The sequence below is a fragment of the Saccostrea cucullata genome, unplaced genomic scaffold (genome assembly GCF_032062105.1).
Source record: "Saccostrea cucullata isolate Sc308-1 unplaced genomic scaffold, CSIRO_AGI_Scuc_v1 ctg477, whole genome shotgun sequence".
Taxonomy (NCBI): Eukaryota; Metazoa; Mollusca; class Bivalvia; order Ostreida; family Ostreidae; genus Saccostrea; species Saccostrea cuccullata.
The window spans coordinates 358,884-383,885 of record NW_026930652.1 but is presented as its reverse complement, the minus strand read 5'-3'; the positions used below and the strand labels follow the sequence as shown (position 1 = coordinate 383,885).

At 35.9% G+C, this 25,002-nt stretch overlaps 1 protein-coding gene across 1 annotated transcript; it reads right to left on the bottom strand.

The window, feature by feature from the left end:
- Nucleotides 1-362: 362 nt before the first annotated feature.
- On the bottom strand, nucleotides 363-24,016 carry LOC134229480 (uncharacterized). The gene is given in 21 exon segments (XM_062711235.1): nucleotides 363-1,136; nucleotides 1,294-2,667; nucleotides 2,765-3,297; nucleotides 3,396-3,458; nucleotides 3,592-3,617; nucleotides 3,727-3,815; nucleotides 4,003-4,130; nucleotides 4,760-4,849; nucleotides 4,964-4,995; nucleotides 5,125-5,165; nucleotides 5,277-7,538; nucleotides 7,960-8,072; nucleotides 12,060-12,189; nucleotides 16,790-16,825; nucleotides 17,214-17,344; nucleotides 17,942-17,981; nucleotides 18,171-18,244; nucleotides 18,650-18,794; nucleotides 20,235-20,273; nucleotides 20,549-23,582; nucleotides 23,951-24,016. Coding segments are annotated over 20 exon segments (8,478 nt in total). The 5' UTR covers nucleotides 23,511-23,582; nucleotides 23,951-24,016; the 3' UTR covers nucleotides 363-966.
- Nucleotides 24,017-25,002: the final 986 nt, after the last annotated feature.

Sequence of the window (25,002 nt, the reverse complement as noted above, 5' to 3'; positions counted from 1 at the left end):
ACGTCCAAGAAACACACAATTCCAAACTGTTGGAGCAAACTTAAAGTCTACTTCACAGTTTTCTGAAGTCACCAGTAACAAGCAGTCATAGTATTGCTGCATACAGGTGCCAGTATTCAAAAGAATATTTACATGTAAATGAACTACATGCATGCATTAAGACATCCTTAGACAGACAATGAATGGAACCTGGAGGACAAAAATATGTTTTTGCAGTATCTGTATAATCGGTACAATGTAATAAAAAATAATGCATATGTACATATGGGAGCATATTCTTTTCAAAATAAAACTAGTACTGATTTGGGTTGCCACTTTTGACAGTGGGGTGAAAATGGAATTTGAAATAAATAATAAATTCATGCATTTATCACAATTTTTTTTATTTTTTGGAAAAACTATGTTTAACATAAAGTTAGCTTATTGTGCTGGTTTAATTTTTTTGTAATGAACATTTCTTATGTAGCACTTTATCCCTTTTCTGTCAGAGTTCATGGAGTAGTCAATCAATCCACAAGTTATGGTAAAAAAAAATATGAACAACATGAAATTTTATCCAGTTTTAGAATTAATGGTAATTAAAGAAAAAAAAACAACATATGTATATCTGCAACAATTGAAGTATAGACAATTTCATTTAAAAATTTAAATAAGATTCAACAATTACCAATTTAGACATAAAAATTATTGCAATTAAAACAAAGATTCAACAATATTATTGAAAAAAATGAAGAATTTTACAAAGTTTCTCCCATACCAAATCATATTCAAATTTGGAAATAAGAAATATTTCCTAAAAACACACAACACACTTATACCCACATGCATGCACACACATCCAATTGAATTCATGATTTTTTTTCTCAAACACCCATCTGTGAAAAATACAGGTAAATGGATTAAATGTTCAACCTTCCCTAAATGCTCATATTTTTTATACACTGAATTATTTTTTTCATATCATAGTCAGTCTGAGTCTGAGTTTGCATAATGCACTAGATTGGAGTTCTGTCCCTTGTTTGACCTTCCAGAATAGTCAAATGAGGCCACACCTTGACCCCATTTCGCTGTCTGTTGAGGAGTTGTGTGAAAATCCATGTCTTCCTCTGCCCAAATTTTACTTGCTGTACTGGGTACTAAAATAAAAAGAATATCCAATTAAAACCATACAAAATGATCAAATTAACGTTACATTTCATTTTGCTTCATAGATATTTCCTTAATACAAACTTTTTTCATTCACTCTCTTGCAAAAATCTTACAAAAAATCTTCAGTTAAAGAAACAAACCTACCTCCTTTCAGGATTCCTTTGGGTGCCATCTGTCTCTTTAACTTGTCTTGCATTTGAAGCTGTTTGGATTGTCGGAACCAGTCCAGGGAACCAGTCTGCTGCTGTGACGATGGCTGCTGGTTTCCCTGCTGCAGGCGCTGGTCATAGGCAGACATTGTGGGTCCTGATATTTGATCCTCCAGGTACGACTGTCTCAGCTGTCGCTGTAAGTTCTCCCAAGATTGCAGTTCATTGGCTGACATTAGCTCTGTAATGGATTCAGCATCACTCTTCTTCTGGACTTTCGACTGTGACAACATACTCATGTACCCTTGGTTCTGTGGTTTCATTTGACCTGGTCTATTTTGCGTACTTTGTCCAGGTCTATTTTGTGCATTTTGTCCAGGTCTATTTTGGGTACTCTGTCCTGGTCTATTTTGTCCAGGCCTGTTTACTGTATTATCACTTGGTCTATTTTGTCCACTTTGTCCTTGGCCAAGTCTATTTTGCATGTTTTGGCCTGGTCTGTTTTGCATGTTCTGTCCTGGTCTATTCTGCATGTTCTGGCCTGGTCTGTTCTGCATGTTTTGCCCTGGTCTATTTTGCATGTTCTGACCCGGTCTGTTCTGCATGGGGGAATGCTGTCTTGAGTGCCCTGGTCTATTATTATTCATGGATGTATTTGAATGACCTGGTCCAAATGATGATTTGTTATGATGCTGCTGCCCTGTTCTAAAAGAAGAGGATGAGGGCCCTCTGGGAAGAGATGACCCCATTCCACTCCCTTGGAGAGACTGGGCATTACCTCCTCCACCTTGCTGCCCACCTAGAGGGCCCCTGTTTTCAGATGAAGTTTTCTCCATTCTTTTTCTCCTATCCTCTTCTTCTCTTTGTTTCTGCCTTTCATATCTGGACTCTACCATTCCCAGAAAAGTATCCACAGGTGGAGAATCTGGCTTCTGTATGTTCTGCTCTGATGACATATTTTTCTGCAAGTTATTGTTGTTTCCTTGCTGTTCCAAGTTTTGATTTCTCTGATTATTCATATTTCTTCCTTGAGAACCATGAAATTGTGCCCTGGTTCCAGTTGGACCACTGGATGACTGACCAGACACATTCTTGTCCATGGGGTTTTTATTTCCTTGAGCAGAATTGTCACCAACATTTGTTGGAAAGTTCTTCAGGAACTCACCAACACCATTCCTCTTCAAGTTTTCTTGATTACCTTTCTTGTCTTGCTCTGACATCTCCCTCTGTTTTTCCGTAGTGTCTTTCATTTTTGCTTGAGAGGCTTGCAGGTTCTTGGCAACCTTAAGAATTTCACTGATGCTCTCTATCGTTAAACTGTGGATGTCTGTCTGTGGATTGGGTTGTGAAGAAGTCGCTGTAGCATTACCTGAAAAATATTTTGTTGTAAATTGAAAAATATTTTTTCCAAATGACATTAAGTAGAAATAATTTCATTAATATATTTTTTTGTCCTAGACCTTTACCTTTTTGGAGTGGAGGTTTGCTATTTGCAGAATCAGCCTTTGATTTGTGTCCATAATCAAACACTTCCTGAACGGGCTGCGATGCCGTCTGTCCATGAATGGCAGACGAAACCTCCCCACTCAAATTGCTTCCATAACTACTCCAGCTAGCTGGCTGTGTGCCTTTGCTGCCGTGGCCATATTCAAAGGTATTAGAAGGTAAGTTAGAGGCGTTACTGGACATTGGTACATAAGGAGAAATGGAGGCTGATCTCGCTTGATGTGGCTGCATCTGTGAGGCCCAGCTGGTTCCCGGCACCCCTGAACTGGTTCCCATACTGCTGGTGGCAGTTGTGGTCTGCAGGAAGGGTTTGTTTGGAATGCTGTGTGGGGTAATTGTAGGCTGTGAGCTGGCTGGAGCAGACATTGAGGAACTGCTGGCTCCATCTTTTTGACCCTGGATGTGCGACTGAACTCGTGACATCAGATCCTGCAGGAATGGATTCTGTGATGCCTGATCCTGTTGAGACTGGGGCTTTTGGTTCCTCATTTCACTGTAATAGTTAGTAATAATCATAGTTTTTCTAAGCTTTCATTTTGAACTTGATGAATGAAGTGGAATTTTTACAAAATTATTATTCAGATCACTTACCTAAGATGCTCTTGTACAGCTTGTAGTGAGGATTTCAACATTTCTGTAAGTTCATCTTTCTCACTGTAAATTGTAAAGATCATTAGTTCATGTACAGTAGTTGCAGAAAGCTATGAAAGAATGAAACCAAATATCAGAAATGAAAGAGAATTATTTAAAAAATATCCTGTCTTCAACCTAACAGTTTCCTGCTTACCTTGATGACTTTTGTTGTTTATCACCCTGTAACAAAAATACATAATAACGATCATTATTCATCATACTTGGAACAAATTTCATATGAAGCTGATGCTATTTTGCTGTATCACTCAGTTTTAATGTAACACTGTACCTCTTTCTTTTCCCTGTATTCCCTCTCAGCTTTTTTCTGCTCCATTCTGGCAGCCCTCCTCTGTTTTCTTGTCATTCTCTGTGGTTTATCTACAATGACCCAAACCTCTGATAAATAAACCAGTTCACCAGCAATGAATGGCCACTAGTTATATATCCTACACCTAACTTCCTATTATTTACCAGTGTTTACCTTCAAGTTTGGCAAAAACAGACTGCTGAACATTGACAATTATCATCACAGCTCAACAAAAAATTTAATGATTTTTAAGACTACCTTTCTGTCCTGACAGAGACTTGTGACCGTAGTCGATGATGAACTCTCCTCCTGCAATTGAGTCCTCATCCTCCTCAGATACAGACATGTCCTCCTCCTCATGGTCAGTGGAGGGCGAGGGGGACCGCCTAAAAATAGTTAATGAGATTTAGTAACATAAAGATTTAGTAACATACAAAGGGGAGCACCTTAAATAAAGTTAACAAGATTAGTAACATAAGAGGGACACCGCCTAAAACACATTCAACATGATTTAGAAACACAGAGGAACCTAGAGTGGTACAGTAAATTTGTTTAGTACGAACAAGGATATTGCGAATTTACAGGTATTGTGAATTCAAAAATATAGCGAATTAAGTTATCTAATCTCGGATCCCAAGCTATATAAATTCAATGAATTCCTAGGTCCCAGTGACTTTGTTATAATAGAGTTTTACAGTAATATTAAAAAGAATCAATTTTAATTTTAGAATGCCCCTTTTCTACATTTCAGGGGATCTACATGTATATCACACCTTGTTAAAATAAAGGGATAATTTTCTTCTTTGAGTAAAAGCAGTGTAACAAGTTTGGTTTAAACAAGAAAAAGGTCTTGCAAGTATTTAGCAGTCAATATCTACTTTTGAGAAGTTTGACCTATGAACTTTTTACCTCAAAATTATCAAGGGTTTATTTTAAGGAGGATTCAGTATATCAAGTTTGATATATGTTAGACTAAGACTGCTGATTAAAAATAATAGAATGTCCTTGTACTTACTTCATGTTTGCCTTTTGCTGGGCTGCTTCAAGAGCAGACTGTAAGAGTTTTATCAGAGGGTCATTCTCATTGGCTTTTTTCTTATCCTGTCTGAATAAACAAAAACAAAGGGAAGATGATACATATGGGTACTTTGTTTATGATGAAAATTACAATACAGAATTGTCAAGTAATTTGTTTCCTATCTCAGTGGTTGAATCTTACCTTTTCTTCTCATTCTCTTCAAACTCTTGCATCTGTCCAAGAAATGTTAGAAAAACAATGAAGAGTAGTGGTATTAAAAATTAGTGGTTTAACTTTTCTATATCAATGCTTGTAAATCAAGTTAAAAGATCAAAAAGATCAAACAATAAAATAATACATACAAGAACAGGTGCTTTTTCCATCATTTTCTTCAGTTTAGCCTCTAGAAAAAAAAAGAAAAAAACCATAATTAATTATAAAGGCTATATAAAACAGATCATTTCAAGCACACTTTTCAAATACAGCCACCTAAAGTAAATTAACAAGACCTTACCTTTCCTAGCCAGTTTTTCCTTCTCTCTCTGTATCTTCTGCTTCTCTGCCAGGTAGTCCCACTTCCTCAGTGTCTCCTGGATGCCACTGCTGTCGGACTTCGCCCCGGACACGTCCACATCCATCAACGACATCAGCCCCTCAGGGCCTTTCAGTCTTTGTATGAAATCAGACGACTCATCTTCTGATTCACTGGAGGAGAAGGAGGTCCTCTGCTGCCTCACTTGATGAGTCTTTAAGTAAGACAGGGTCTGAGGAGAAACATTCCCCTCACCAGGGTCCTCTTGTTGAGGTTCTGATGACTTCTTCGGTGCTGGGAGTTTTTGGGCTATCCTGTTGTGTAGCACCTGGATTTTGGTGCCAATCTCCTGCTGTGTAGATTTTCCTTGTGTCTTCTGCTGCACATTTCCTTTCTGAAGTGGAACACTGATGAGATTTCCCTGCCTCTTGTACTGGGAGTCTGCAGGAGTGCTCTTTTTTGGATTTTTGTCAGCAGCTTCAAACATGTCAATCTTGCTCTGGGTATCTTCTTTTCTCAGAATCGATTTGGGACCCTTTTCCTCTGTTCTAGACTTTTTAGCTGGCACTCTCTCATCCATTGGTACACCATCTATGTCTTCACTCTTTCGTTTATTCAATACCTCCATTGACTTCCTGGAGAACTGACTTCCAACATTTATCTTAATAGAAGGTGCATTGTCCCTCGCTTTAGACTTGGACTCTGACCTCTTATCCTCATTTGTTGGCTTTCCATGCTGCATACTGCTTTTATTTTGTGTGTTGTCCTCTGGCTTCTTCCTCATATTACTAGGATCATTGGTAGGAGTCTCTGATGTTGGTGGTTTGTATATAATTGGTTGAGACTGTATGACTGCAGGAGTTATAGGAGCTACGGCTGGGACTGGTGCCCTGGGAACTGGTGCTCTAGGTACTGTTCCAGGGGGATTACTGAGTGGTACATGTCCAGGAGGAGCACCCTGAGGAAATGTAACAGGTGGTACCGGACCACGTGGGACTGTACCAGGGTATCCAATAAGTCCTGGTCTTGTCTGAACAACTGGCATCCCTGATGTGGCAATAGAGACCGGTATTCCAGTTGGTGGTCTCTGCAGTTGGCCTGTTAGTCCTTGTGGTTGCATTGGAACTCTTACTGGAACAGACCCCGGTACTGTTGGACCCATGCCTAAGGCTCCTGGCAGAATTGGAACCTGCTGTGTTATTGTTGATGACACGGGCATTGCTACATTTGGCTGGTGATAGCCACTAACTGGTATAAAAGGCATCCGACTTTGTAGGTTTTGAACCCCTACTTGTTGTGCCTGTGTAAGTGGATTCAGTTGCTGGACAGATGTCATAGTTGGGCCACCAGGAATATTACCCATAGGCATCTGGCTTGAGATCACAGGTATTCCTGGACCCATAGGTCTAGTCAACATCTGGACTGGGCCAGGTCCACTTTGACTAACAACTGGCATCAGTTGTGCTGGGCCTGGCATTCTATGCATTGGGAGAGAGCCTTCTGGTACAGGTATCATTATCTCAATACTATCTGGTATCCTAGAATCTGGAGGTGGAACCCCTTGCACTGGAACTCTGGTTTTTCTGAAGTCCTCTTTAAACTGATTCATGGCGTACTCTCCAGCAGGGACCCCAGGCTGTGATGCCTGTGTTTGTGACACAGCTACTCCACTTCCCCACATCCTTGGTCTTGCCTCTGCAGCTCTTTTAGACTCAATTCTTCTGTTTATAGTATCTTCCAGGTGTTTCTGATCCCTGAATCTACCATTGCTTATATCCTCCTTCAACTCCTCGAGGACCACTCTCCTCAGTCTGTTGTATTCTGCATCTCTAATATTACCCTCAATTGGAACAACTCTAGTAGGAATGCCTGTTAATCTCTGCTCTGAATTCTTCAGAGGACTCCTCAACTTCTCATGTTCCTCCATTGATCTGCCTTTGCCCTGGTTCTCCACAAATACAGTCATGTCTGCAAAATTTTGGTCTATATTTTCCTCCTCCATGATTTTCTTTGCCCTCATCATTAGTTTCCTTAGTTCCGCCTCTTTCTGCTTCTCTCGTTGCTTCTGCAGCTTTTTATTTTTTGTTTTCTTGATTTTCTCTTTGTTCTTCTTCATGATCTGTTCCTGTAACTCCATCAGCTTCTTCCTGGCGTTGGCCTGACGTTTATGCAGCTGTAATTGTGTGTCCCCATCCAGTAGAGCCTCCTTTGCCTCAGGGTGTTCTTGAAGTAGCTTGGACAATCCTGTAACACACAAGAAAATTAAAGATGATTTTATTATTTTAAAATAAATGACTTATTTTTATATTGAAGGTCTACTGAAGAAAAATTACAAAACCAGGACAAAAACTGCAGCAGTATTCACAGATAAATCAACTGCATAAGATAAACAGGCACAAAAGCTGCTACCATTCAAATAAAACCACCTTATCCAGTGACATGACTATTATCAAACAGGTTGATAAGACTAAAATTCTATGTACAATAAATAACTAGTCCAAAAGTGAACATAAAGACTGAATTATTAAGCACATTCTCAATGAAATTCAATTTCCAGTAAATGGAAGTCATCTCAAGTTTTGGAACTTTAATGATCTTAATATATTATTTTACTAACAACAAATTTCAGAGTAACTCACTGGTCATTTGTTCTTAAGAGCTTTACCTTTTCGTTTTCTAATCATCTCCGGGTAACTGACGCAGGTTTTATCAAAGATCTTCAGTGTAGCCAAGAACTTCTTCACTTCTTCTGTTGTTTCATAGATCACCATGGCAAATCTACAACATATATCATAATGTATAGCTTGGTGTCAATACTTCTGTGTGTACAGCCACAGGCCCCTGGATCCCCAAGAAATATCTTAAGCTTAAGTCAAAATATTCCTGTCATACTAAAAATTTGATTGAGTCAAGCAGACAAAAATTAAAATATTCGTCAATATTGCTTTACAAAAGTGTTGTTAATATCTGCAAAGTTAGAGATTCATTCAATAATTATTAAAAATTTTACAGGTGATCAAAAATTTGACTTTAGTCTAAGTCTGTTTTATGATCCTGGGGCAAGATTCTCAAAAGTTTTAACTGATGACTTATAAATAATATGAATTTAATTTGAACAAAACATATATTTTAAATTCAAACTTATTCAATTCTAAACAGAACCTATTAAAATTAAAACAAATATTCATTTTTTACCCTTCCTCCATAAAATGCAAATTAAAGAAGAGAATATAAACTGTATAAAATGAATGAATTATGAGATAACAACAATTTGGTCGATGTAGTAATATTGCAGCTGTATCCCTCATTGTTTTGAACATTGGAAGAATGTTTTATTAAATTAATTATGCTTTTGCTTGCAATACAATTTGTTAACTTCATTACCCAAAACAAGGTTAAACTTTTAGCGTCAAGAAAACTTTGTGCTTGAGATATTAAAGTTAAATTTGTCAGGATTGCTGAGTCATCAAGGCATATTCCTAGTGTTCCACTCTAAATTTTATAATGAATAAATCAACAACAAAGTATGAATATGTACAGACCAAGAAAACATCAACCAGGAGAGCTTTTTTGTTTAAAATCAAACTTTGGTCAAACACACAAAGGGTTACCAGGTTATCTTAAAAGTGGCAAACTGCAATGACATTTTGCACTAGCACTGAGTGGATATATAACCCATGTGCAATACATAATTTCCTAGTGCTTTGAACATGTTCTGGTAGAAATGCAGGGGGATTTTTTTAAATTCATGAACAAGATCTAAATGTTTGGAATTTGATGATGGTAAAATGGGGTGGATGGGTGGGGGTGGAATCTGAACACTTGCTTCCACGATCATCTGAGAGATGTTCAATGGGTTTATTAATAAGATTAAGGAACTTTCCTGATCATTTCATTCTTGTGTTATAGTCCTGTCTAATGAAATTAATTAACTCTTCATCCTAGATTTGGTCTGGCATTGTCATCTTTATGGGTTTTGGGCAGTCGAACAGATTGGATCCTTCAGCTAGATAACTGTTGGTAGAGCACCTGATTAGAGATCGATTCAGGGGGCCAAGGTTCCAATTAAGGTATGGTCAGCTGTGTTTTTCTCCCTTCCTGTTACAGGGCGATAGTTTTTTCTCTCAAAGTCTTGGCAGAAAAGGAAAGAATAATGCGCTTATCACATCCCTATTCCACACGCTGTTTTAATGTCAAATTTTTGTTATGAAAAATTACATAAAGTTGTGCTCTCCTATTTGCAGAAATTCCTTACGCTCCGCTACTGCAATCATGCTCTCTCACTACAGCACCTTCTCCAGCATAGTGGTTTACATGTACTCAGCCATCATTCATCTACAGTGAGAGCATAGCTACAGGGTTCTACTGGACTTGGTTACATCCTGAGGACAGAACCATCAATACTACCATGGCAAGAAGTTCCCTCACTGGTTACCTAGCTATGATGCAAATTGCCTGCATGTAAGCAATTCCTTACTTTTATATGATGAAGTGTAAAGTTTGAGTTTTAAAATTCATTTTTATGATGATAAGAATGAAAGTAAAAAAAGTACAATGTATTCATCATTACTCTAGTTAGTGAAATTCTATTGAAATATCAGGGAATTATTTACATGTAGCATATTAAACAGTTTCTTCATATATCCCAAGTAACAATGTTTGCACTGTGAAAGTTCAAATGAACATTTTTACTAATTTAACAAGATGTGTTTGTGAAACACTATGCGCCCGGCGGCAACAAAGTTCGGAAAAAGCTATTTTTAGCATTAAGGTCACAATCAAGGTCACAAGGTCATTGACCTTGGTGTCATTAACCTTTAGTGGAGTTTGCATACCAAATATGAAGTCTCTATCTTTCATAGTTCAAAAGTTATGGCGAAGGTTAAAGTTTGCAGAAAAAAGCTATTTTTAGCATATAGGCCACAGTCAAGGTCACAAGGTCATTGACCTTGGTGTCATTTGAAAGAGCTTAATTAGTGGAGTATGCATACCAAAAAAATCTAATGGTTCAAAAGTTATGGTGAAGGTTAATGTTTGGGACAAACAAACAGACAGATAGACAGACAGGACAAAAACAATATACGCCCCAGATCTATCGATCCGGGCGCATAAAAAGAGAGTATATGTGGGGTATAGGGGTTACAAAGATGTGGTGGTGCATGTAGTTCAAAAATGCTATGTCCAAAACCATAAATGCTGAAAAAATTAAGGCTATACGTGTATTAAAAGTGAGATGGAAGGCCTTCTCCAAGTTGCCATTCAAAAATTCCTGTCAATCATCAGCAATCATGCCAGAAAAGGTTCATAGACCTGTTAAGCCACAAACATAATGCCATAGGAGGGTACGGTGAACCACCAGTGATGTGAAAATTAACTCTTGTATCGGACACACAAGTCAACACATAATGATATATGATTCAACTTCTGGTGATTCAGGTAGATCTTTGGTCAGGAAGGTCCTCAGTGATGACCACACAGCCTTGCTGGCAGTATATACCTGTTTGCAGCTCCCTCAAATTGATCTCTGGCCAAGTCATCGTCTGTTACTTTTGGTAATTTTTGGTTCTGGAATTGACAGAATGACTTTGTGTTGATGGCTCCAAAGACAAAATCAATCAAGGAGAAAGGAATGTTATGGTGAGTAGGTTTATTCACTTGTGGCCCAAATGAAAGGTTGGAAGTGCACCTAGCTTGAGTTCATGCAGGCTGGGTTAGACTCTTGTCTCTGGTTCTTTCTGCTTCTTCTCTCTCTCTGGTGGTGCATTTGGAAAGCATTTAAGCCAAAGTCAGTTAGCATGGCCGGAAAAGGGTAAAAAATCCTGGACACATGTTCTTTCTGTTTTCATAAACATATGGAGAAATATTGACACATTGATATATAGATGCCATTTTATGGTCCCAAAGCACTTATTGTTTGTTCCATCATTTAATGGATCTAGATCTGAATTCAGAATTGAATTTTTACATTTCTTGCATTACCATTTTTGTTGCTTTGATATGTGCACAAAAGAAACTTACATTTTTCCATTTAGAATAAGCCAATAAATATACTTTTGTTTGTGAGATGATAAAAAAATATGCGGTACTCTTTTTTTCTAACCTGCAAACTAACTTCTACACAATAATGCTGTTGCATGTAACAGTAAACTATCTGCGAAATGTATTCTAAGTTTTCAATTACCAAAATTTTTTTCTGAAAGATCCTTCTGAAAATGACTAAAATATTAAATTCCTTCATAGCTGCATGTCTCTTCAAGCTGTCTCTTCAATTAAATGACAAAACAATAAACAATCAATCAAATAAATTACAAACATCTGTATATACATACTGACAGACAGATGGGCCAAACACAACATATACAGGTGACTATCAATTCCTGCATGCTGTGTATGAAAAAAAAGGTTATTTGGAATATTATGCAAAGAGAATCTTAACAAAGTAAATTTATTCATTCCTGAAGAATGGCTGGCTAGTTGACCTTTTAGCACTCTTTATATCTTAAGTTAAAAGCATCTGAATCCTGTCTGCCCTTAACCAAAGGCATAGTTGCAGTTGAAAGAACTCCTGTCATATGATGATTGTGGTATGGTCATTTTTTATGGTATGGTCTTTTTCTTGGACTTTCGGCCTATAAGAACCAGCTGTAGATATTCCCTTTTTGGTCAGAGAAACTTTCCAATGACCCCTTCCTCAAAGTTTCTCCTTTACTTACCATTAGCAATGTCCTGTAGCCAGCAATCTTCATCACTATCTGAAAAACTTACCCTATTCGTTTATCCATGAGATTTTTAGGTATAATAGCCTCAATGGCTTTGAGAGATTTTGCAAGTTTTTCCTCCGACACATGATTCGGAACCCCACGGATATACAGCAAACCTCTTTTGGGGATCTGATCTGAAAAATAATTTGGTTTTTATGTAATAAATTTTCACACATCTTAATATTATAGAATTTGAACAGAAACAAAAGTATATACAAAATCATTATATATTTCATATATGCAGTGATTAGTCTAGAATAATCCTATGGCATAAAATGAAAAAGAAACAGCACTTCTGGGTCCCAAATCCATCTTTCCAACAGCATCCAAATTCTACATATATGTAACTCACTTGACCCTATATATCTACATACTTAGAGTGCATGTTATAATATATTACATAAATACAGCAAATGGAAAAATTCAAATCATTTTGGAAACTTATCAAGTTAAATCCTTCTCCAAGCTATAAGTCCATTACACAAATGCTCAATCACCTCCCAATTTTCCTCAAATTTTGAACCACTCTCAAAACCATCTCACACTATTTGTACATGGAATTCTTTTCTTTGAAATGGACAGCTGGTACAAACTTGGCAATCTGCAGTTCCACTGTTTCCAGAATACATCTTTAACAAAAAATTTTCTTTAAATTTTTAATACTGGTATGTGGCTTCCCTGAATATTTATGCTTTTGGATGGGGAGTGCTATGTTTATTTGTGTTCTCCCTATTGATAAATGTCTCTCCACCATTCTTTTATAATCATTGGCTTTGGCTTTCACATATCCATCACATATCCAACATCTTTTTTTATGACAGCTATCTTGAGACATTACTCTCAAATCAGAAACCAATCCTGAATTCAATGGATCCTGTTCTTGTCTAGTTTGTACAGCTACATCCTTTGATTATAACCTTGCACCTTGGCATCTCTTTGATGTGGGCATTAATCTGTGAATTTTTCTTACTTCTAAAGAGGTCTTCTAGATTGGCTTACCAATGGCTTGATGGCTCAGCTGGGTAGGCATTCATGGTTCAAATCCTGATCTGGTCCACCAGGGTTTTTCCCCTTCAGTTTCACACTTTAAAGAAAGTTTTCCTCAAGATTATCTATTCCTCACTTCAAACTAGCAACATTTACATTACTGTACACAGTAAAATTTTTGCTCCTTTTGCCCATGTCATAAGTGGGCAAATTTAAAACGGGGTGAATTCAAAGAACACAGTATAATTTCTTTAACAGAACTGTGACTATGCCAATTTAAAATAAGGCAAAAATGGTGAAGTGAATAAGGGTGAAAATAAAACGGGGCGAAAATAACAATGTATACCGTACATTAAGTGCAAAATTGTTTTTTTCTTCACCATATTTACAGTCTGCAAATGTGCATCTGCCATCAGTTCATTCAGTTGATAGAAATCCAGTCTTTGGAGTTATCTTACTATTCTATTATCCTGGAGTGTCTGCCTTGACCTGGATTTCTGTGTGTATTTCTCTGCAACTCAATTTGAATCAATACCTTTGAGGCGTCAGTTTATGAGATCCCGTAATATTCAATACAATGGTTCATCTCTCCGTATTTTCATTACCCAAACTATTGCTGCCTTCATCTCTGTCCTGTCAACCTAACATAGTCTTCTTGCAATTTTCTGGTGAATGAGAATAAATTATTTCTCTTTGTTTTTTAATTTTCCATCTTTCTCGTCATTTTATGCGATTTCGAGCACCATGTTGTCAGGATTCAGATGCCAGGATGACTGTACACGTAAGTTTGTTCAGAGGATTATGGCAGATGTGACCAGTCAGCAGGGGATGCTCACTCCTCCATGGCACTTGATCCCACCTCTGATTTTCCTTGAGGTCTGTTTACTCTGCTTCAAGATATCTGATGATTACTCCACATTTTCCATGGTTAAAATACATAATAAGGTGGTTGCAGCTTCCAATAATTTATCTGCTATATTGATGTTAATAGATATTTAAGATATTAAATTCGACTGTTTACATAATTGCGACATTCAGAAAATTCCAACTATGGCTGTGTTTTGGCAGGTGTCCTGGGGGAATGTTTGAATTCCTAATGGTTTTGGGAGAAAAATTTGGGAGTTTTCTGACTTCTGGCTAAATGGTTTGCATCTGGATAATATGGTGTATATCAGACACAATAACTAAGTAGTTCATCATCAATTATGGGTTTCTCCATTACCAGCTGCTTCAAAAGAATTGCTGCTTCAACAGTATCTGCCATGGAAAGAGTTGCTATATGCAGTGTGAAAAAAATGTTCTGGCTTCAGATCTTTACTACCCCCTACCTCCTGTTGAATTGTTCATCAGTCTATATTATTCTGGTGAAAGAGACTATTCCAGAAAGCAGTACACTGTGGGTTTTTTTTTTATTGCATTCTTTGTCATTAAGTCTATTTGATTCTCCTTGAAATAATGTCATGGTCAATTACTCTTTTGTCTTAATTGAAGGGCCTTTATCTTGCCATCTATATGAGATCAATCAGCTTGACATATTTCTATAGAGACACTAGCAAACCTCATTAACAGTCTTCATTATTTGTGATGTTCTGTGAATTCCATATCTAAATCTCTAAAACAGGAGTCCAACCACTTGAACTGCTGAGATCCCTCCATGTATGTTTGAGGATTATGGGTAATTTTAAGCAATGATGAATCTCTGTTTTTTTTCCTTGTGATATTGCTGACAGCAAATGAAAATCTGAAGCAGGTGAATTGGAAGCTATCCTTGAAGAGGAACTTTGAAAAAATTGAGAACACAGGTTTAAACATCACAGCAGTATAGAATGTGAAGAAAAGCATTCATATGCCTTACAGTTGCAAAATGTCCACATAATACTGTAAAAAGCTTTACATAGCATACAAAGTATCATTTTCAAAAGCTCTTTGAAGATTAGTTTTACACACCAAGGCAGCCAGGAATGACACATCAGGGCTGTCATATAATGTTTAGCTAAGACAGGGACACCTCCAGTCATCTCGTCCAAGATAGGCTCTGCTTCAACAGCAATTGAAGAAAAGAGGACCCAGCAGATGATAGATGTTGACATTTTGTATCAATTCCAGGTTATGGACTCCTATTGTGTATCATGCACTTTTTTCCATTTAATAAAGTATGCAATTTTTCACCGGAAATATCTGATTGATGTATGAATTGATGAAAGATCTACACGTCTTATTCTCATCTATCTCTTTCATTCACTTCAGGCAACTCCTCTCATATAATGACACGTACATTTACAACTTTAACAATTCTCGCTTTGAAAACAGACTAAATTTGAAATAATGGTAAATATGATATAGAAACACATGCAAATATATGTAAAACATAATTTCTGTATTTTAACAAACATTTTTGTTCTTCCACAGCAAAAGGTGTCAGCCTTAAAGAAAACCACTGAATTACTTAATAAATCATAATCATTATAAGAAATTCAATGTCATCTTCCACAATTTGATGTGGGTATGTGCAAGTCTTACATTAAAGAAAATGGCAAAGTTTTCTCTTCAAACACAGGAACTGTCTCCTTGTTGGTACATGTAGTTCTAGGTGCGAGATGGGGTGACTAGGGAAATATCAACCTAAACTTTCCAACATGCAGCAAGAGAAATTTCATGCTTTGTTAAAAACTTTGACTTAAAAAAAACACTCTCACACTCAATAAAACACGTATTCAAAACAATAACACACTCAACGATCACGTGCTCTCAACGATAAAACACACTCACATTTGCACTAAAACAAATGTCAAATAAAAATCCAGTCTAAAAAATATTTGTTGGATGTCTCAAAGTGTCATTTTTCAAAATAAGCTTATGACATCCTGATGACAGAACTTGCTGGAAAGTCTTCAACAGTCTAGATGAGGGGCTATGTGTGACAGGATACAATTCCTTACAGTCTAATGAGAAATTCCCTTCTTTGTGACCATATGTAAACTCATTACATGACACATCATCACTGCATCACATCATATATTGATTTTGATTGATCATTTGCACTACTAGTAAATATGTGAATATTTCTTCTAGTATTTAAAATTAACTTTCATGAAAAGTTATAAAGAGGAAATATTTTAAAATAATTTAAAGAGGGGGATTTTAAACAAGACCATTTATTAAATAAGGTGAATTTGTACAGATCAGTTGTACAATTATAGAAGAAGATGAAAAAAACTGTCTCATTAATAAGACCAAAACCAGAGTATCTGCTGACTAGATTTGTATTATGGGATGCACCTGCTCCTGTCTTGGACTGAAAGCTATACTCCGTACAATCAGAAAGGGTGGTATATTTTTCTTCATTTTTCAGTTGATCTGAATTTCAATGTATTGAAAATCAAGCAAACATTTCATTTATATTCATACAAGAAAAAAATATATACAGTTCATTTATTCACTAAACAAAGTTATCTATGGATATCACCGTGATTCAAATATATTTATATACATTGAAACTCTAGTGATTCAAATGTGATTCAGCTACAACAATTAAAGGGGAAAAAATCAACATATTCAAATAACAATCAACACCTGAACAAAGAAAGAATTAGTAGACTTTAACAAAGGAATTAGTAGAAAGTGTGAACTACATATAAAAATTCTTAAAACCTAAAGAGTTGGTTAAATTCCTCTCTTTAATGGGTTCTTACAATATGAAAATGATGGGAATGAAGATAAAACCTTAAGAAATGCATAAATACATACTCTTTTTCTTGATGCCAACAGTCTTCAATTTTTCCTCTGGAAAATAAAACCAGATAAAAATTAGATAAAAATCGAGTCATCATCCTCAAGGTATTGTGCCTCCAATTTTCTTTATGTAGATTTCAAAATTAATTTCAATAGAAGCACCACTCACAAAAAGATTAACTTAATTTTGATTTTTTTTCCTTATTTTTTGTGTGTGCTGAAATCCCAAGTAAAATCTTGATATCAACTTGTAAATTATTCTTCTCATGAAATATCACATCTATGGGCCACTTACCAATATCAATTACTCATATCAATATATATGTAGAATAAAGAAACCTATGGTATATGCACGTGTGATTGTTTTCTTTACCAGGTGAACAAAAAACATTTATTTATTGGAGAAAATGGCCACCACACTACAGTAGAGTCAGCTTACCCAGAAGGAAGGAAATGGCTCTCTCACACTCCATCTCAACATGAGGGTGGTCCTTCAGGAATTTTGCGATTCTCCCAATCATGATGAAAGGACGCATCGTCTTCAACTCAGAGTTGTCAATGTACAGAACACTGTAAATTCAGAAAATAAAGGCATTCTTTACCAATGTATTTATAAACATCAATAATTTACTTTTAGCCAGTAGTAAGGGAAATCAATAACATCATATGTTGTAGTCCTTAAAGTTCACATGAATTTCTGGATACCAGAAACACTACCAAATTTCATTTAGCTTTTCTATAATATATATTCACAAAAGGGATATTACATAGATAACAAGGAAATTGCTGCCCTTTTGCCTGCTGTTATCTGTTAAATGATGAAAGTACTTGAAGGTGCACAAGTGAGTTAAGCATTTATAGCAAAAAATAGGATATGACTTTGCTACAAATTGTTTTGTTGATGTGTTTTATTACCTTGAATTGGGAAAGAACCCTGTTTTAGCATGTCATAATGTGCACTTGCATTAATATTCTGGATCTCAAACTGTATAAGAAAATCAATTTTAAAATTTTTAAAAAAAAAATAACATTACATTTTACCATGCATTTTTAATAGCTCATTTGCATAGAAAAACCTAAATTTAGCCTTAACTCACTTGCGAGGTGATAAATAGACCAAAGCATTTATAGTATAAAATGATCCACTTTGCTGCAAATTGACTATACCCTTGTCCATCATTCAGATCCACAAAGAAAGCATCAAAACCTGTTTAATATAAAACAGCACTTTCACTTACATGGCATAGCTCCGACATTTTTTTCATTGGTATTCTAAATTGATTCAAAATGTTTGCAATAGGTCATTATTTTACATTAGTCAAACTATGTCCGTTAATAAATCTGATTTTTTCCTTTTATCAAATCCCCTGTCATATTCAAATTCTGTGTGATGAACTTTCCAACATAAAAACAGCACTCTCACTTCCCAGATAATTTTTCATACTTGGTTGAAAAATGCTGTACATTTTTCTTACATTAGTTAATGATAAATTTCTTTTCATGAAGTATGCAGTCACAAAATTTTTTATAAAGAAATTTGCATTTAAAGATTTTCTTACCTATGGATTGAAAAGAAATTGTTATTTTTCTACCAGGGATAAATTTACATGAAGTATGCAGTCACAAAATTTGTCAAAGCATATGCCAAGTGCATTTAAGAAATTTTCTCTACCTATGGACTGAAAAGAAATTGTTATTTGATAAAAATATAGGACCAAGTGGAATTTTTTTTTTTTTTTTTTTTTTTTATATACAGTATTTCAATTTGGTTCTTACTTGGCAAATTAGTGGATAACAACTATGTACACTATGCATTTTAACTTCAAAATAGTCAAAGGTTATGAATCAAACCTCATTACATTTTGATTGAGACACCTTTATAGGTCATTACCTTCACCCACTGTGTCGAACCCCCAGTGCTCTTTCTCGGTGGGTAACAATGTCTGATCCTGCACCACCACAACTTCTACCTTCTTCTCCTTGTAGTCGTCATAGAATGAGTCCACCTCTACTAACTCCTCTACAATCACACAACAAAAATTCTATGTTAACTCTGCTTTCTTGTGTTTTCACGCAAATTTGAGTTTTCTCAAATATCTATGCGGGAGGGAATCCTTCAGAAGGGGGTTGGGGTTGGGGGGTAGTGTCTCGATGAAGTACAATACAATGTTTGATACATCTAAAGAATGTCTAAACATTGCCCTTTTCAGGAAATCTTATTCGGGGGGGGGGGGGGGGGGGGACGGGGGGGCCTGTCAAAAAGTGTAGCAGGAATGGATTTTGTTATGTGCATTTATGCCTTGTATTTGAGAAATAACATGTTGTTATCAATGTTTTCATACCTATATGCGTAATTCCCTAACACATTTGTTTATATTTAGCATGTTTACAAACCTTCTCAGGGAAAAGCACATGTTGCTTCCATCAAATCTTTTGGGCTAATGTCCGAAAATCTTTTTCTGAATTTGATTGATTTCGAGTTTGTAAATTTTCATTGTCATGTTCCGAAAATTCTGAAAAAGATTTTCGGAACTTTGATGTCGGAAATGTAAATGAAAATTCAGTTACAGGTGGAATTCGGAAAGAAAAATCAAATATTTTTGCTAGCACTCCACTTATTTCGGACAGTCAAAATACTTTGCCAAAATTTACACCCGAAGGGTATGAACTTTGACTGATATTAGTGACACCCAAAAGGTTAACTTCCGTATAAATAGCCAATCAAAATTTAGATAAACATTAGCCCAAAAGATTTGATGGAAGCAACATGTGCTTTTCCCTGAGAAGGTTTGTAAACATGCTAAATATAAACAAATGTGTTAGGGATAAGGCAGTATACGCATATAGGTATGAAAACATTGATAACAACATGTTATTTCTCAAATACAAGGCATAAATGCATATAACAAAATCCATTCCTGCTACATAAGTACCCATGAATATTGTATACCTTGGACTTCTCGGACCCAAATTCAAATACTGTAAACCAACTTTTTATTTGTGTGTGACAAATATCCACATTAATCAGAAAGAACCATTTATTTTGCTTTAACTGGGAATATTTGTATGTACATATACAGATTTTTTTCCATAGTCGCAAAAATTTATAGCATTAATTCATTTCAAACTGACAAATTGCAGATAAAAGATATGACACAAATAATAGTTCGTACAGTATCTTGAAATTTTCTCTCAGTCAAAAAGAGATTGAGATGATGAGGTTTGACTGCATTTAAGATTTAAATGAAGAGGTGTTTTTCTTGATTTTTTTTTGACACTATTCTCTTTGCTTGGGGTGTCTATGTTCTGTGAGTTCAGTATACTAAATTACTAATATTTGGATAAATATTTCAAATATGCTGACAGATGAGTGCAGAAGACAAAAACAGGCATTTATACCAATGAAAATTTGACCTAAAGTTTGTGTGACACATAAACATGTACATCTTTAATCAAATACCTTCAGCTTCCCAATATTCATCCGCTTCAGGGGGTAACTCTACAATAAAACAACCATAATTCAAACCCTAGTGATCTATAAAATATAAAAAATCATGAAATGTTCATTGTTTTCCAGTGATTAAAAAACAGAACACTATCCAGTATGGTAAGACAATACAACATTTATGTCATGAACTTAAAATTCAAGAACAGATTTCAATAGTCAATACAAGTAATATATGTAATGATGTAAGAGATGGTGTTTCAAAATAGTGAAGATGTGCACTTAGAAAATCAAAGCACTTCTACATCATACAGTCATATATAAGTTACCTTCTCCTTGGTCTCCCTCTGCCTCATTGCTTTCACTTCCTTTGGCCTTTCTCCCTTTGATCACATCCCTCAGATCTCTGGAATTCTGGGATTTCTTGCCGAGAATGACCCGCCTCAGATCTTTCTCACTGTGGGTGGATTTCTGCAAGTCCTTTTCCTTGCTTCTCTCTCTAGAGCTCCTTGAACCTCTTTCTTTACTTCTCTCCCTTGAACTCCTATCTTTACTTCTCTCCCTTGAACTCCTATCTTTACTTCTCTCCCTTGAACTCTTATCTTTACTTCTTTCTCTGGAACTTCTTGAACCCCTGTCTTTGCTTCTTTCTCTAGAACTTCTGTCTTTACTTCTTTCTTGAGAACTCCCTACAGATTTGTCTTTTTCGTTTTCCTCATTGTTGCTTGATTCAGATCGCTTCAAGATACTTTCAAATTCCTTTCTTAACTTCGCAAGGTTTGACGAGATGCTATCAATAGGTGACTTTGTTGTTGATTTTTCTTCGGAATCTGTGCTTGATTTAACATCCCTTTTCTCTGAAGACTGACTAACAGTTATCAACAAATGTTCGGAATGTTTATCAATATCCACCTGCTCATTCTTACTTTCTTCTTCCCCTTGTTTTACATCTTTTTTCTCCTCCTCATTGTCCTCAATGGCCAAACCTTCACTCTGCATCATTGCTAGGAAGGCTTCCTCATCAATTTCCCCCAAATCATCATCTTTTTCTTCATCCTCTGACATTTCATCCCTGATGATGATCTCTGTGCCATCTTCTATCAGGTTGTCTTCTGCTGGATTGGAGAAACCTTCTTCCTTCATTTCAACATCTTCTAGTCTCTCTTCAGAGCTCTTTGCCTTTGAAGCAATTCCTTGTTTTGGTACAGTGTCTTTAATTTCAACTTCGTTATCGTCGTCCTCAACATCAGTGTCTGAGAGCACAATAATCTCCACCCCGTCTTCAATTATATTTTCAGGTTCACCAATGCTTTCAATGTCCTTTACAGAGTCTTCATCTAATAACACTGGCTTTTCTGATAATGAAAGATTCTGACCTCGTCTTTCCATTGATTCTTGATTGCTATTTTCATGTTCTATTTGAGGCTTCATCTTTGACAAACCCAGTTCCTCAGTTGCTAATTTCATGCTTTGCATTGAAGTCTTAGAGTTGTCGTTTTTTACATTTCCACCCATAAAAGTATTGTCAAATTCTGTTTTGGAGTTTACTGGAATTTCCTCTTCATCTTCACCATTGCTGAAGATCACTTCAATGACATCGTCATCTGCTTCTTCTGTTATCTCCGAGTTTTTTGAGGTGTCTACATTTAACTCATCTATAATGCTAATTTCCATCTCTTCCTCTTTATCGTCTGCAACTTCAACTAGTTTCTCTTCTTGGCTCTCTTTACCTTTAACATCAGCCTGTGTTGAATTTGTTTTATCTTTAGCTTCTGCATTTATTTCACTTTTGTCAAAGACGGGTGCAACCCCAATCAAATCTTGCTCTTTTGCGTCATTCTTGTCACGGGTTTCCTCTATGCCTATTATACATACATCATCTTTTTCGGGAATATCTGCCACCTCTACTAATTCTGGCTCCTTAGAGTCTTTCTTCTTCTCCTTCTCATTTCCTGCTCCTTCTTTCTTTTCATCTTTTTCAAGATTATCTACTCCAATAATACTGACTTCCTTCTTGGCTTTGTTGATCCATTCTACAGTAAATAATTCTTCTGTAACTTTGAATTTGTCTGGATCTTTATTAACTTCTTTTCTTTGAGAAATAGACGATGCCTCTGTTTTTGGCTCCGGTTTTTCACTTTTATTAACGTTTTCAACCACTACCATCTCGATCTCTTTAGATTCTGCTTTCTCTGTCACCTTTTCAGGCATGGATTTCTCTGAAACTTCTACAGAAACTTTCTTCTGAGCTACTTTTTCAGGGACAGCCTTTTCTGAAGCTTGACCCATCTTGGACTTTTCAGCGTTTTTTTCAACAATTTCAATTGCTTCTGGTACCTGTTTCTTTAAGGAACTCTGAGCTGAAACTTCTTGTTTTGCCTCTACTTTTCCAGTTTGTTTTGTATCCAGATTTGAACTTTTTGCAGATGTCTCTTTTTTGGGACTAATTTCAGTTTTTGTGTCTTCTTTTTGATCTTCATCCACAACTGTTAATGTGACAAAGTCTGATTTATTCAGATCTGAAAACTCCATTCCCCCCAGAATGTTGTCATCAGCACTGATTGTTATTCCCTCACCATCACTCTCGCCATCTGTATCTTCTTTGTTTACAGAAACTTTTTCTTTCGTCGACTTTTCCTTGATTTCTTTATTTTTTTCAGTGAATTTAACTTCTTTTGTAGGAGTATTTATTTTAGTCTTAGCTGTAGGCGTCTGTAAGGACGTATGACTTTTTGTTGGTGCATCTTTTTTCTCACTTGATGTTGATGGTTGACCTCCAGAAGATTTTGATGGCTGCTTTGTTGGTGTCTTTCGAGTATCCCTACGAGCAGAAGTGCTCTCTTGTACTTTTTTATCTCTTTCTCTTGATCGTCTTCTCCTATCAGAACTCGACCTGTAACGACTTTCCTTTGATCTACTTCTATCTCTCCTATCTCTTCTTTTATCATCCTCCCTTCTTGACCTTTCTCTAGTTGAACTCCTCTTATCCCCACTGGACCTCTCCCTATAAGGACTTCTGTAGTCTTCTGATCTGTTACAAGACCTATCAGATCTGTGAGATGTGCGAGATTTCTCATCTTTTTCTTCTAATTCTTTTGTTGGACTTGTACTTATGTCCAGCACCACCATATCTGCAAACATGTCATTATTCACTGAGGGTTTTGTCGAATCTTCTTCATCAAGGACATGGATCCCATCTTGTTGAGAATCATTTTCTTCTTCCTCCTCACTGCCACATTCATCTACTACGGAAAATTCCATAAAAACCAACTCATTTTCCTCTTCTTCCATAGTTTAAAAAAATTAGTTAAATTGTTTTGAATAAAAACGAGTTTCAAGTATCCGTTTCTTCTTTCTTTTTGACTGAAATTAAAATCAGTATTAAGTAAGTACAAACAATGATTGAATGAATGAAGATTATTTTATAGATTTTAGAGCCTGGGTAAATATACTAAATTACATAACCACCGTCTCAAGCCACGCACTATAAAATCAATGAATCGTAAACATAAGTGATTTCTATGAAATACAACATTTTTTATAACATGTATTTGAGAATATAGGGCGCTTTCTTCTCCTACAAAACACATTATTGATCAATTGCCATTGCATACATCTCCTGCAATCTAAGAAGCAATCCGCCGAACAAATTAAAAAAAAGAATTCACACATAAATATGAAATATATATAAACACATGAATAAAAAATCTAACAAAATTATTATAAATCACCGTTTCCTACGATGTTTTATTGTTGTTTTTCTCTAAAAGTTACAAATACGACATCCACACTTTCTTATAGAACCTCGTTTTGGTTATAACCGGAAATAGAAGTCAGATAAGACATTCACTGTATTATTCGATCTTCTGCCATATATATTTCACAGCTGGCCAAATGTTTCTATTTCCATATTATTATAAACAATTAATAAGCCTAATTGTATTCTATTTTTACAGGGACAATAGCACTGTGTTTTCCCGAGACAAAAGAAAAGAATAGGAACGCAGCACCATTGGCAAAAAGGGGGGGGGGGGCTTACTCCTAGGGTAAACTTTACAATAATTGAATAAAAAAAGATACATGTATTGTAAAAACTTGAAAATCCTATTTTGGAGGAATGGGGGAGTTCCAACTTTTTGCAGTACCGAATTTAATATTCGTTTCATATTTTTATTCGCACAAGTTAAGTACTACACCCGCTACATATATGAGATGTATCAGTAGGCTAATATTTGACTGCAACAAAAATTGGGGGAAAGGGGGACATTTCAATGAAGATCTACAATAGTAAAGCGTTATATCTGGGGAAAAAATGGAGAGGCAGACCTTCCTCCTCAGACCTAACTTGCTACTTGGCTGTAGAAAAAATGCTGTTATCACTGTTTTAAAATAAAATGTATAGGATTTTTTAACAACGCTTTTCATAATTTTAAGATATCATAATTACTTCAAATGCTTTTATTTGATTTCCATGGAAGATAAAAACATGCAGCGAATATGCAATTTTAATAATGAATTGATTTTGGGGGGGCTCATGAGTACTTTGTTCTTGGTGTAAAAAATCAAGTTTTAAATCGTAATCAAAATTTCAAATATGCACTGTACTGAATAAACTACCATTAAATATTTCCATTGGCCATATATTTATAATTTTAAAAAAAATTCGCTTTTAATCAAATCTGCATGGAATGGGTATACAAACATATTTAGTATACCAGTGCTAATAGCATGTATTTTAATGAAAAGATACAAGGAAAAGAGCAAAGAATGTCATAGATCTATA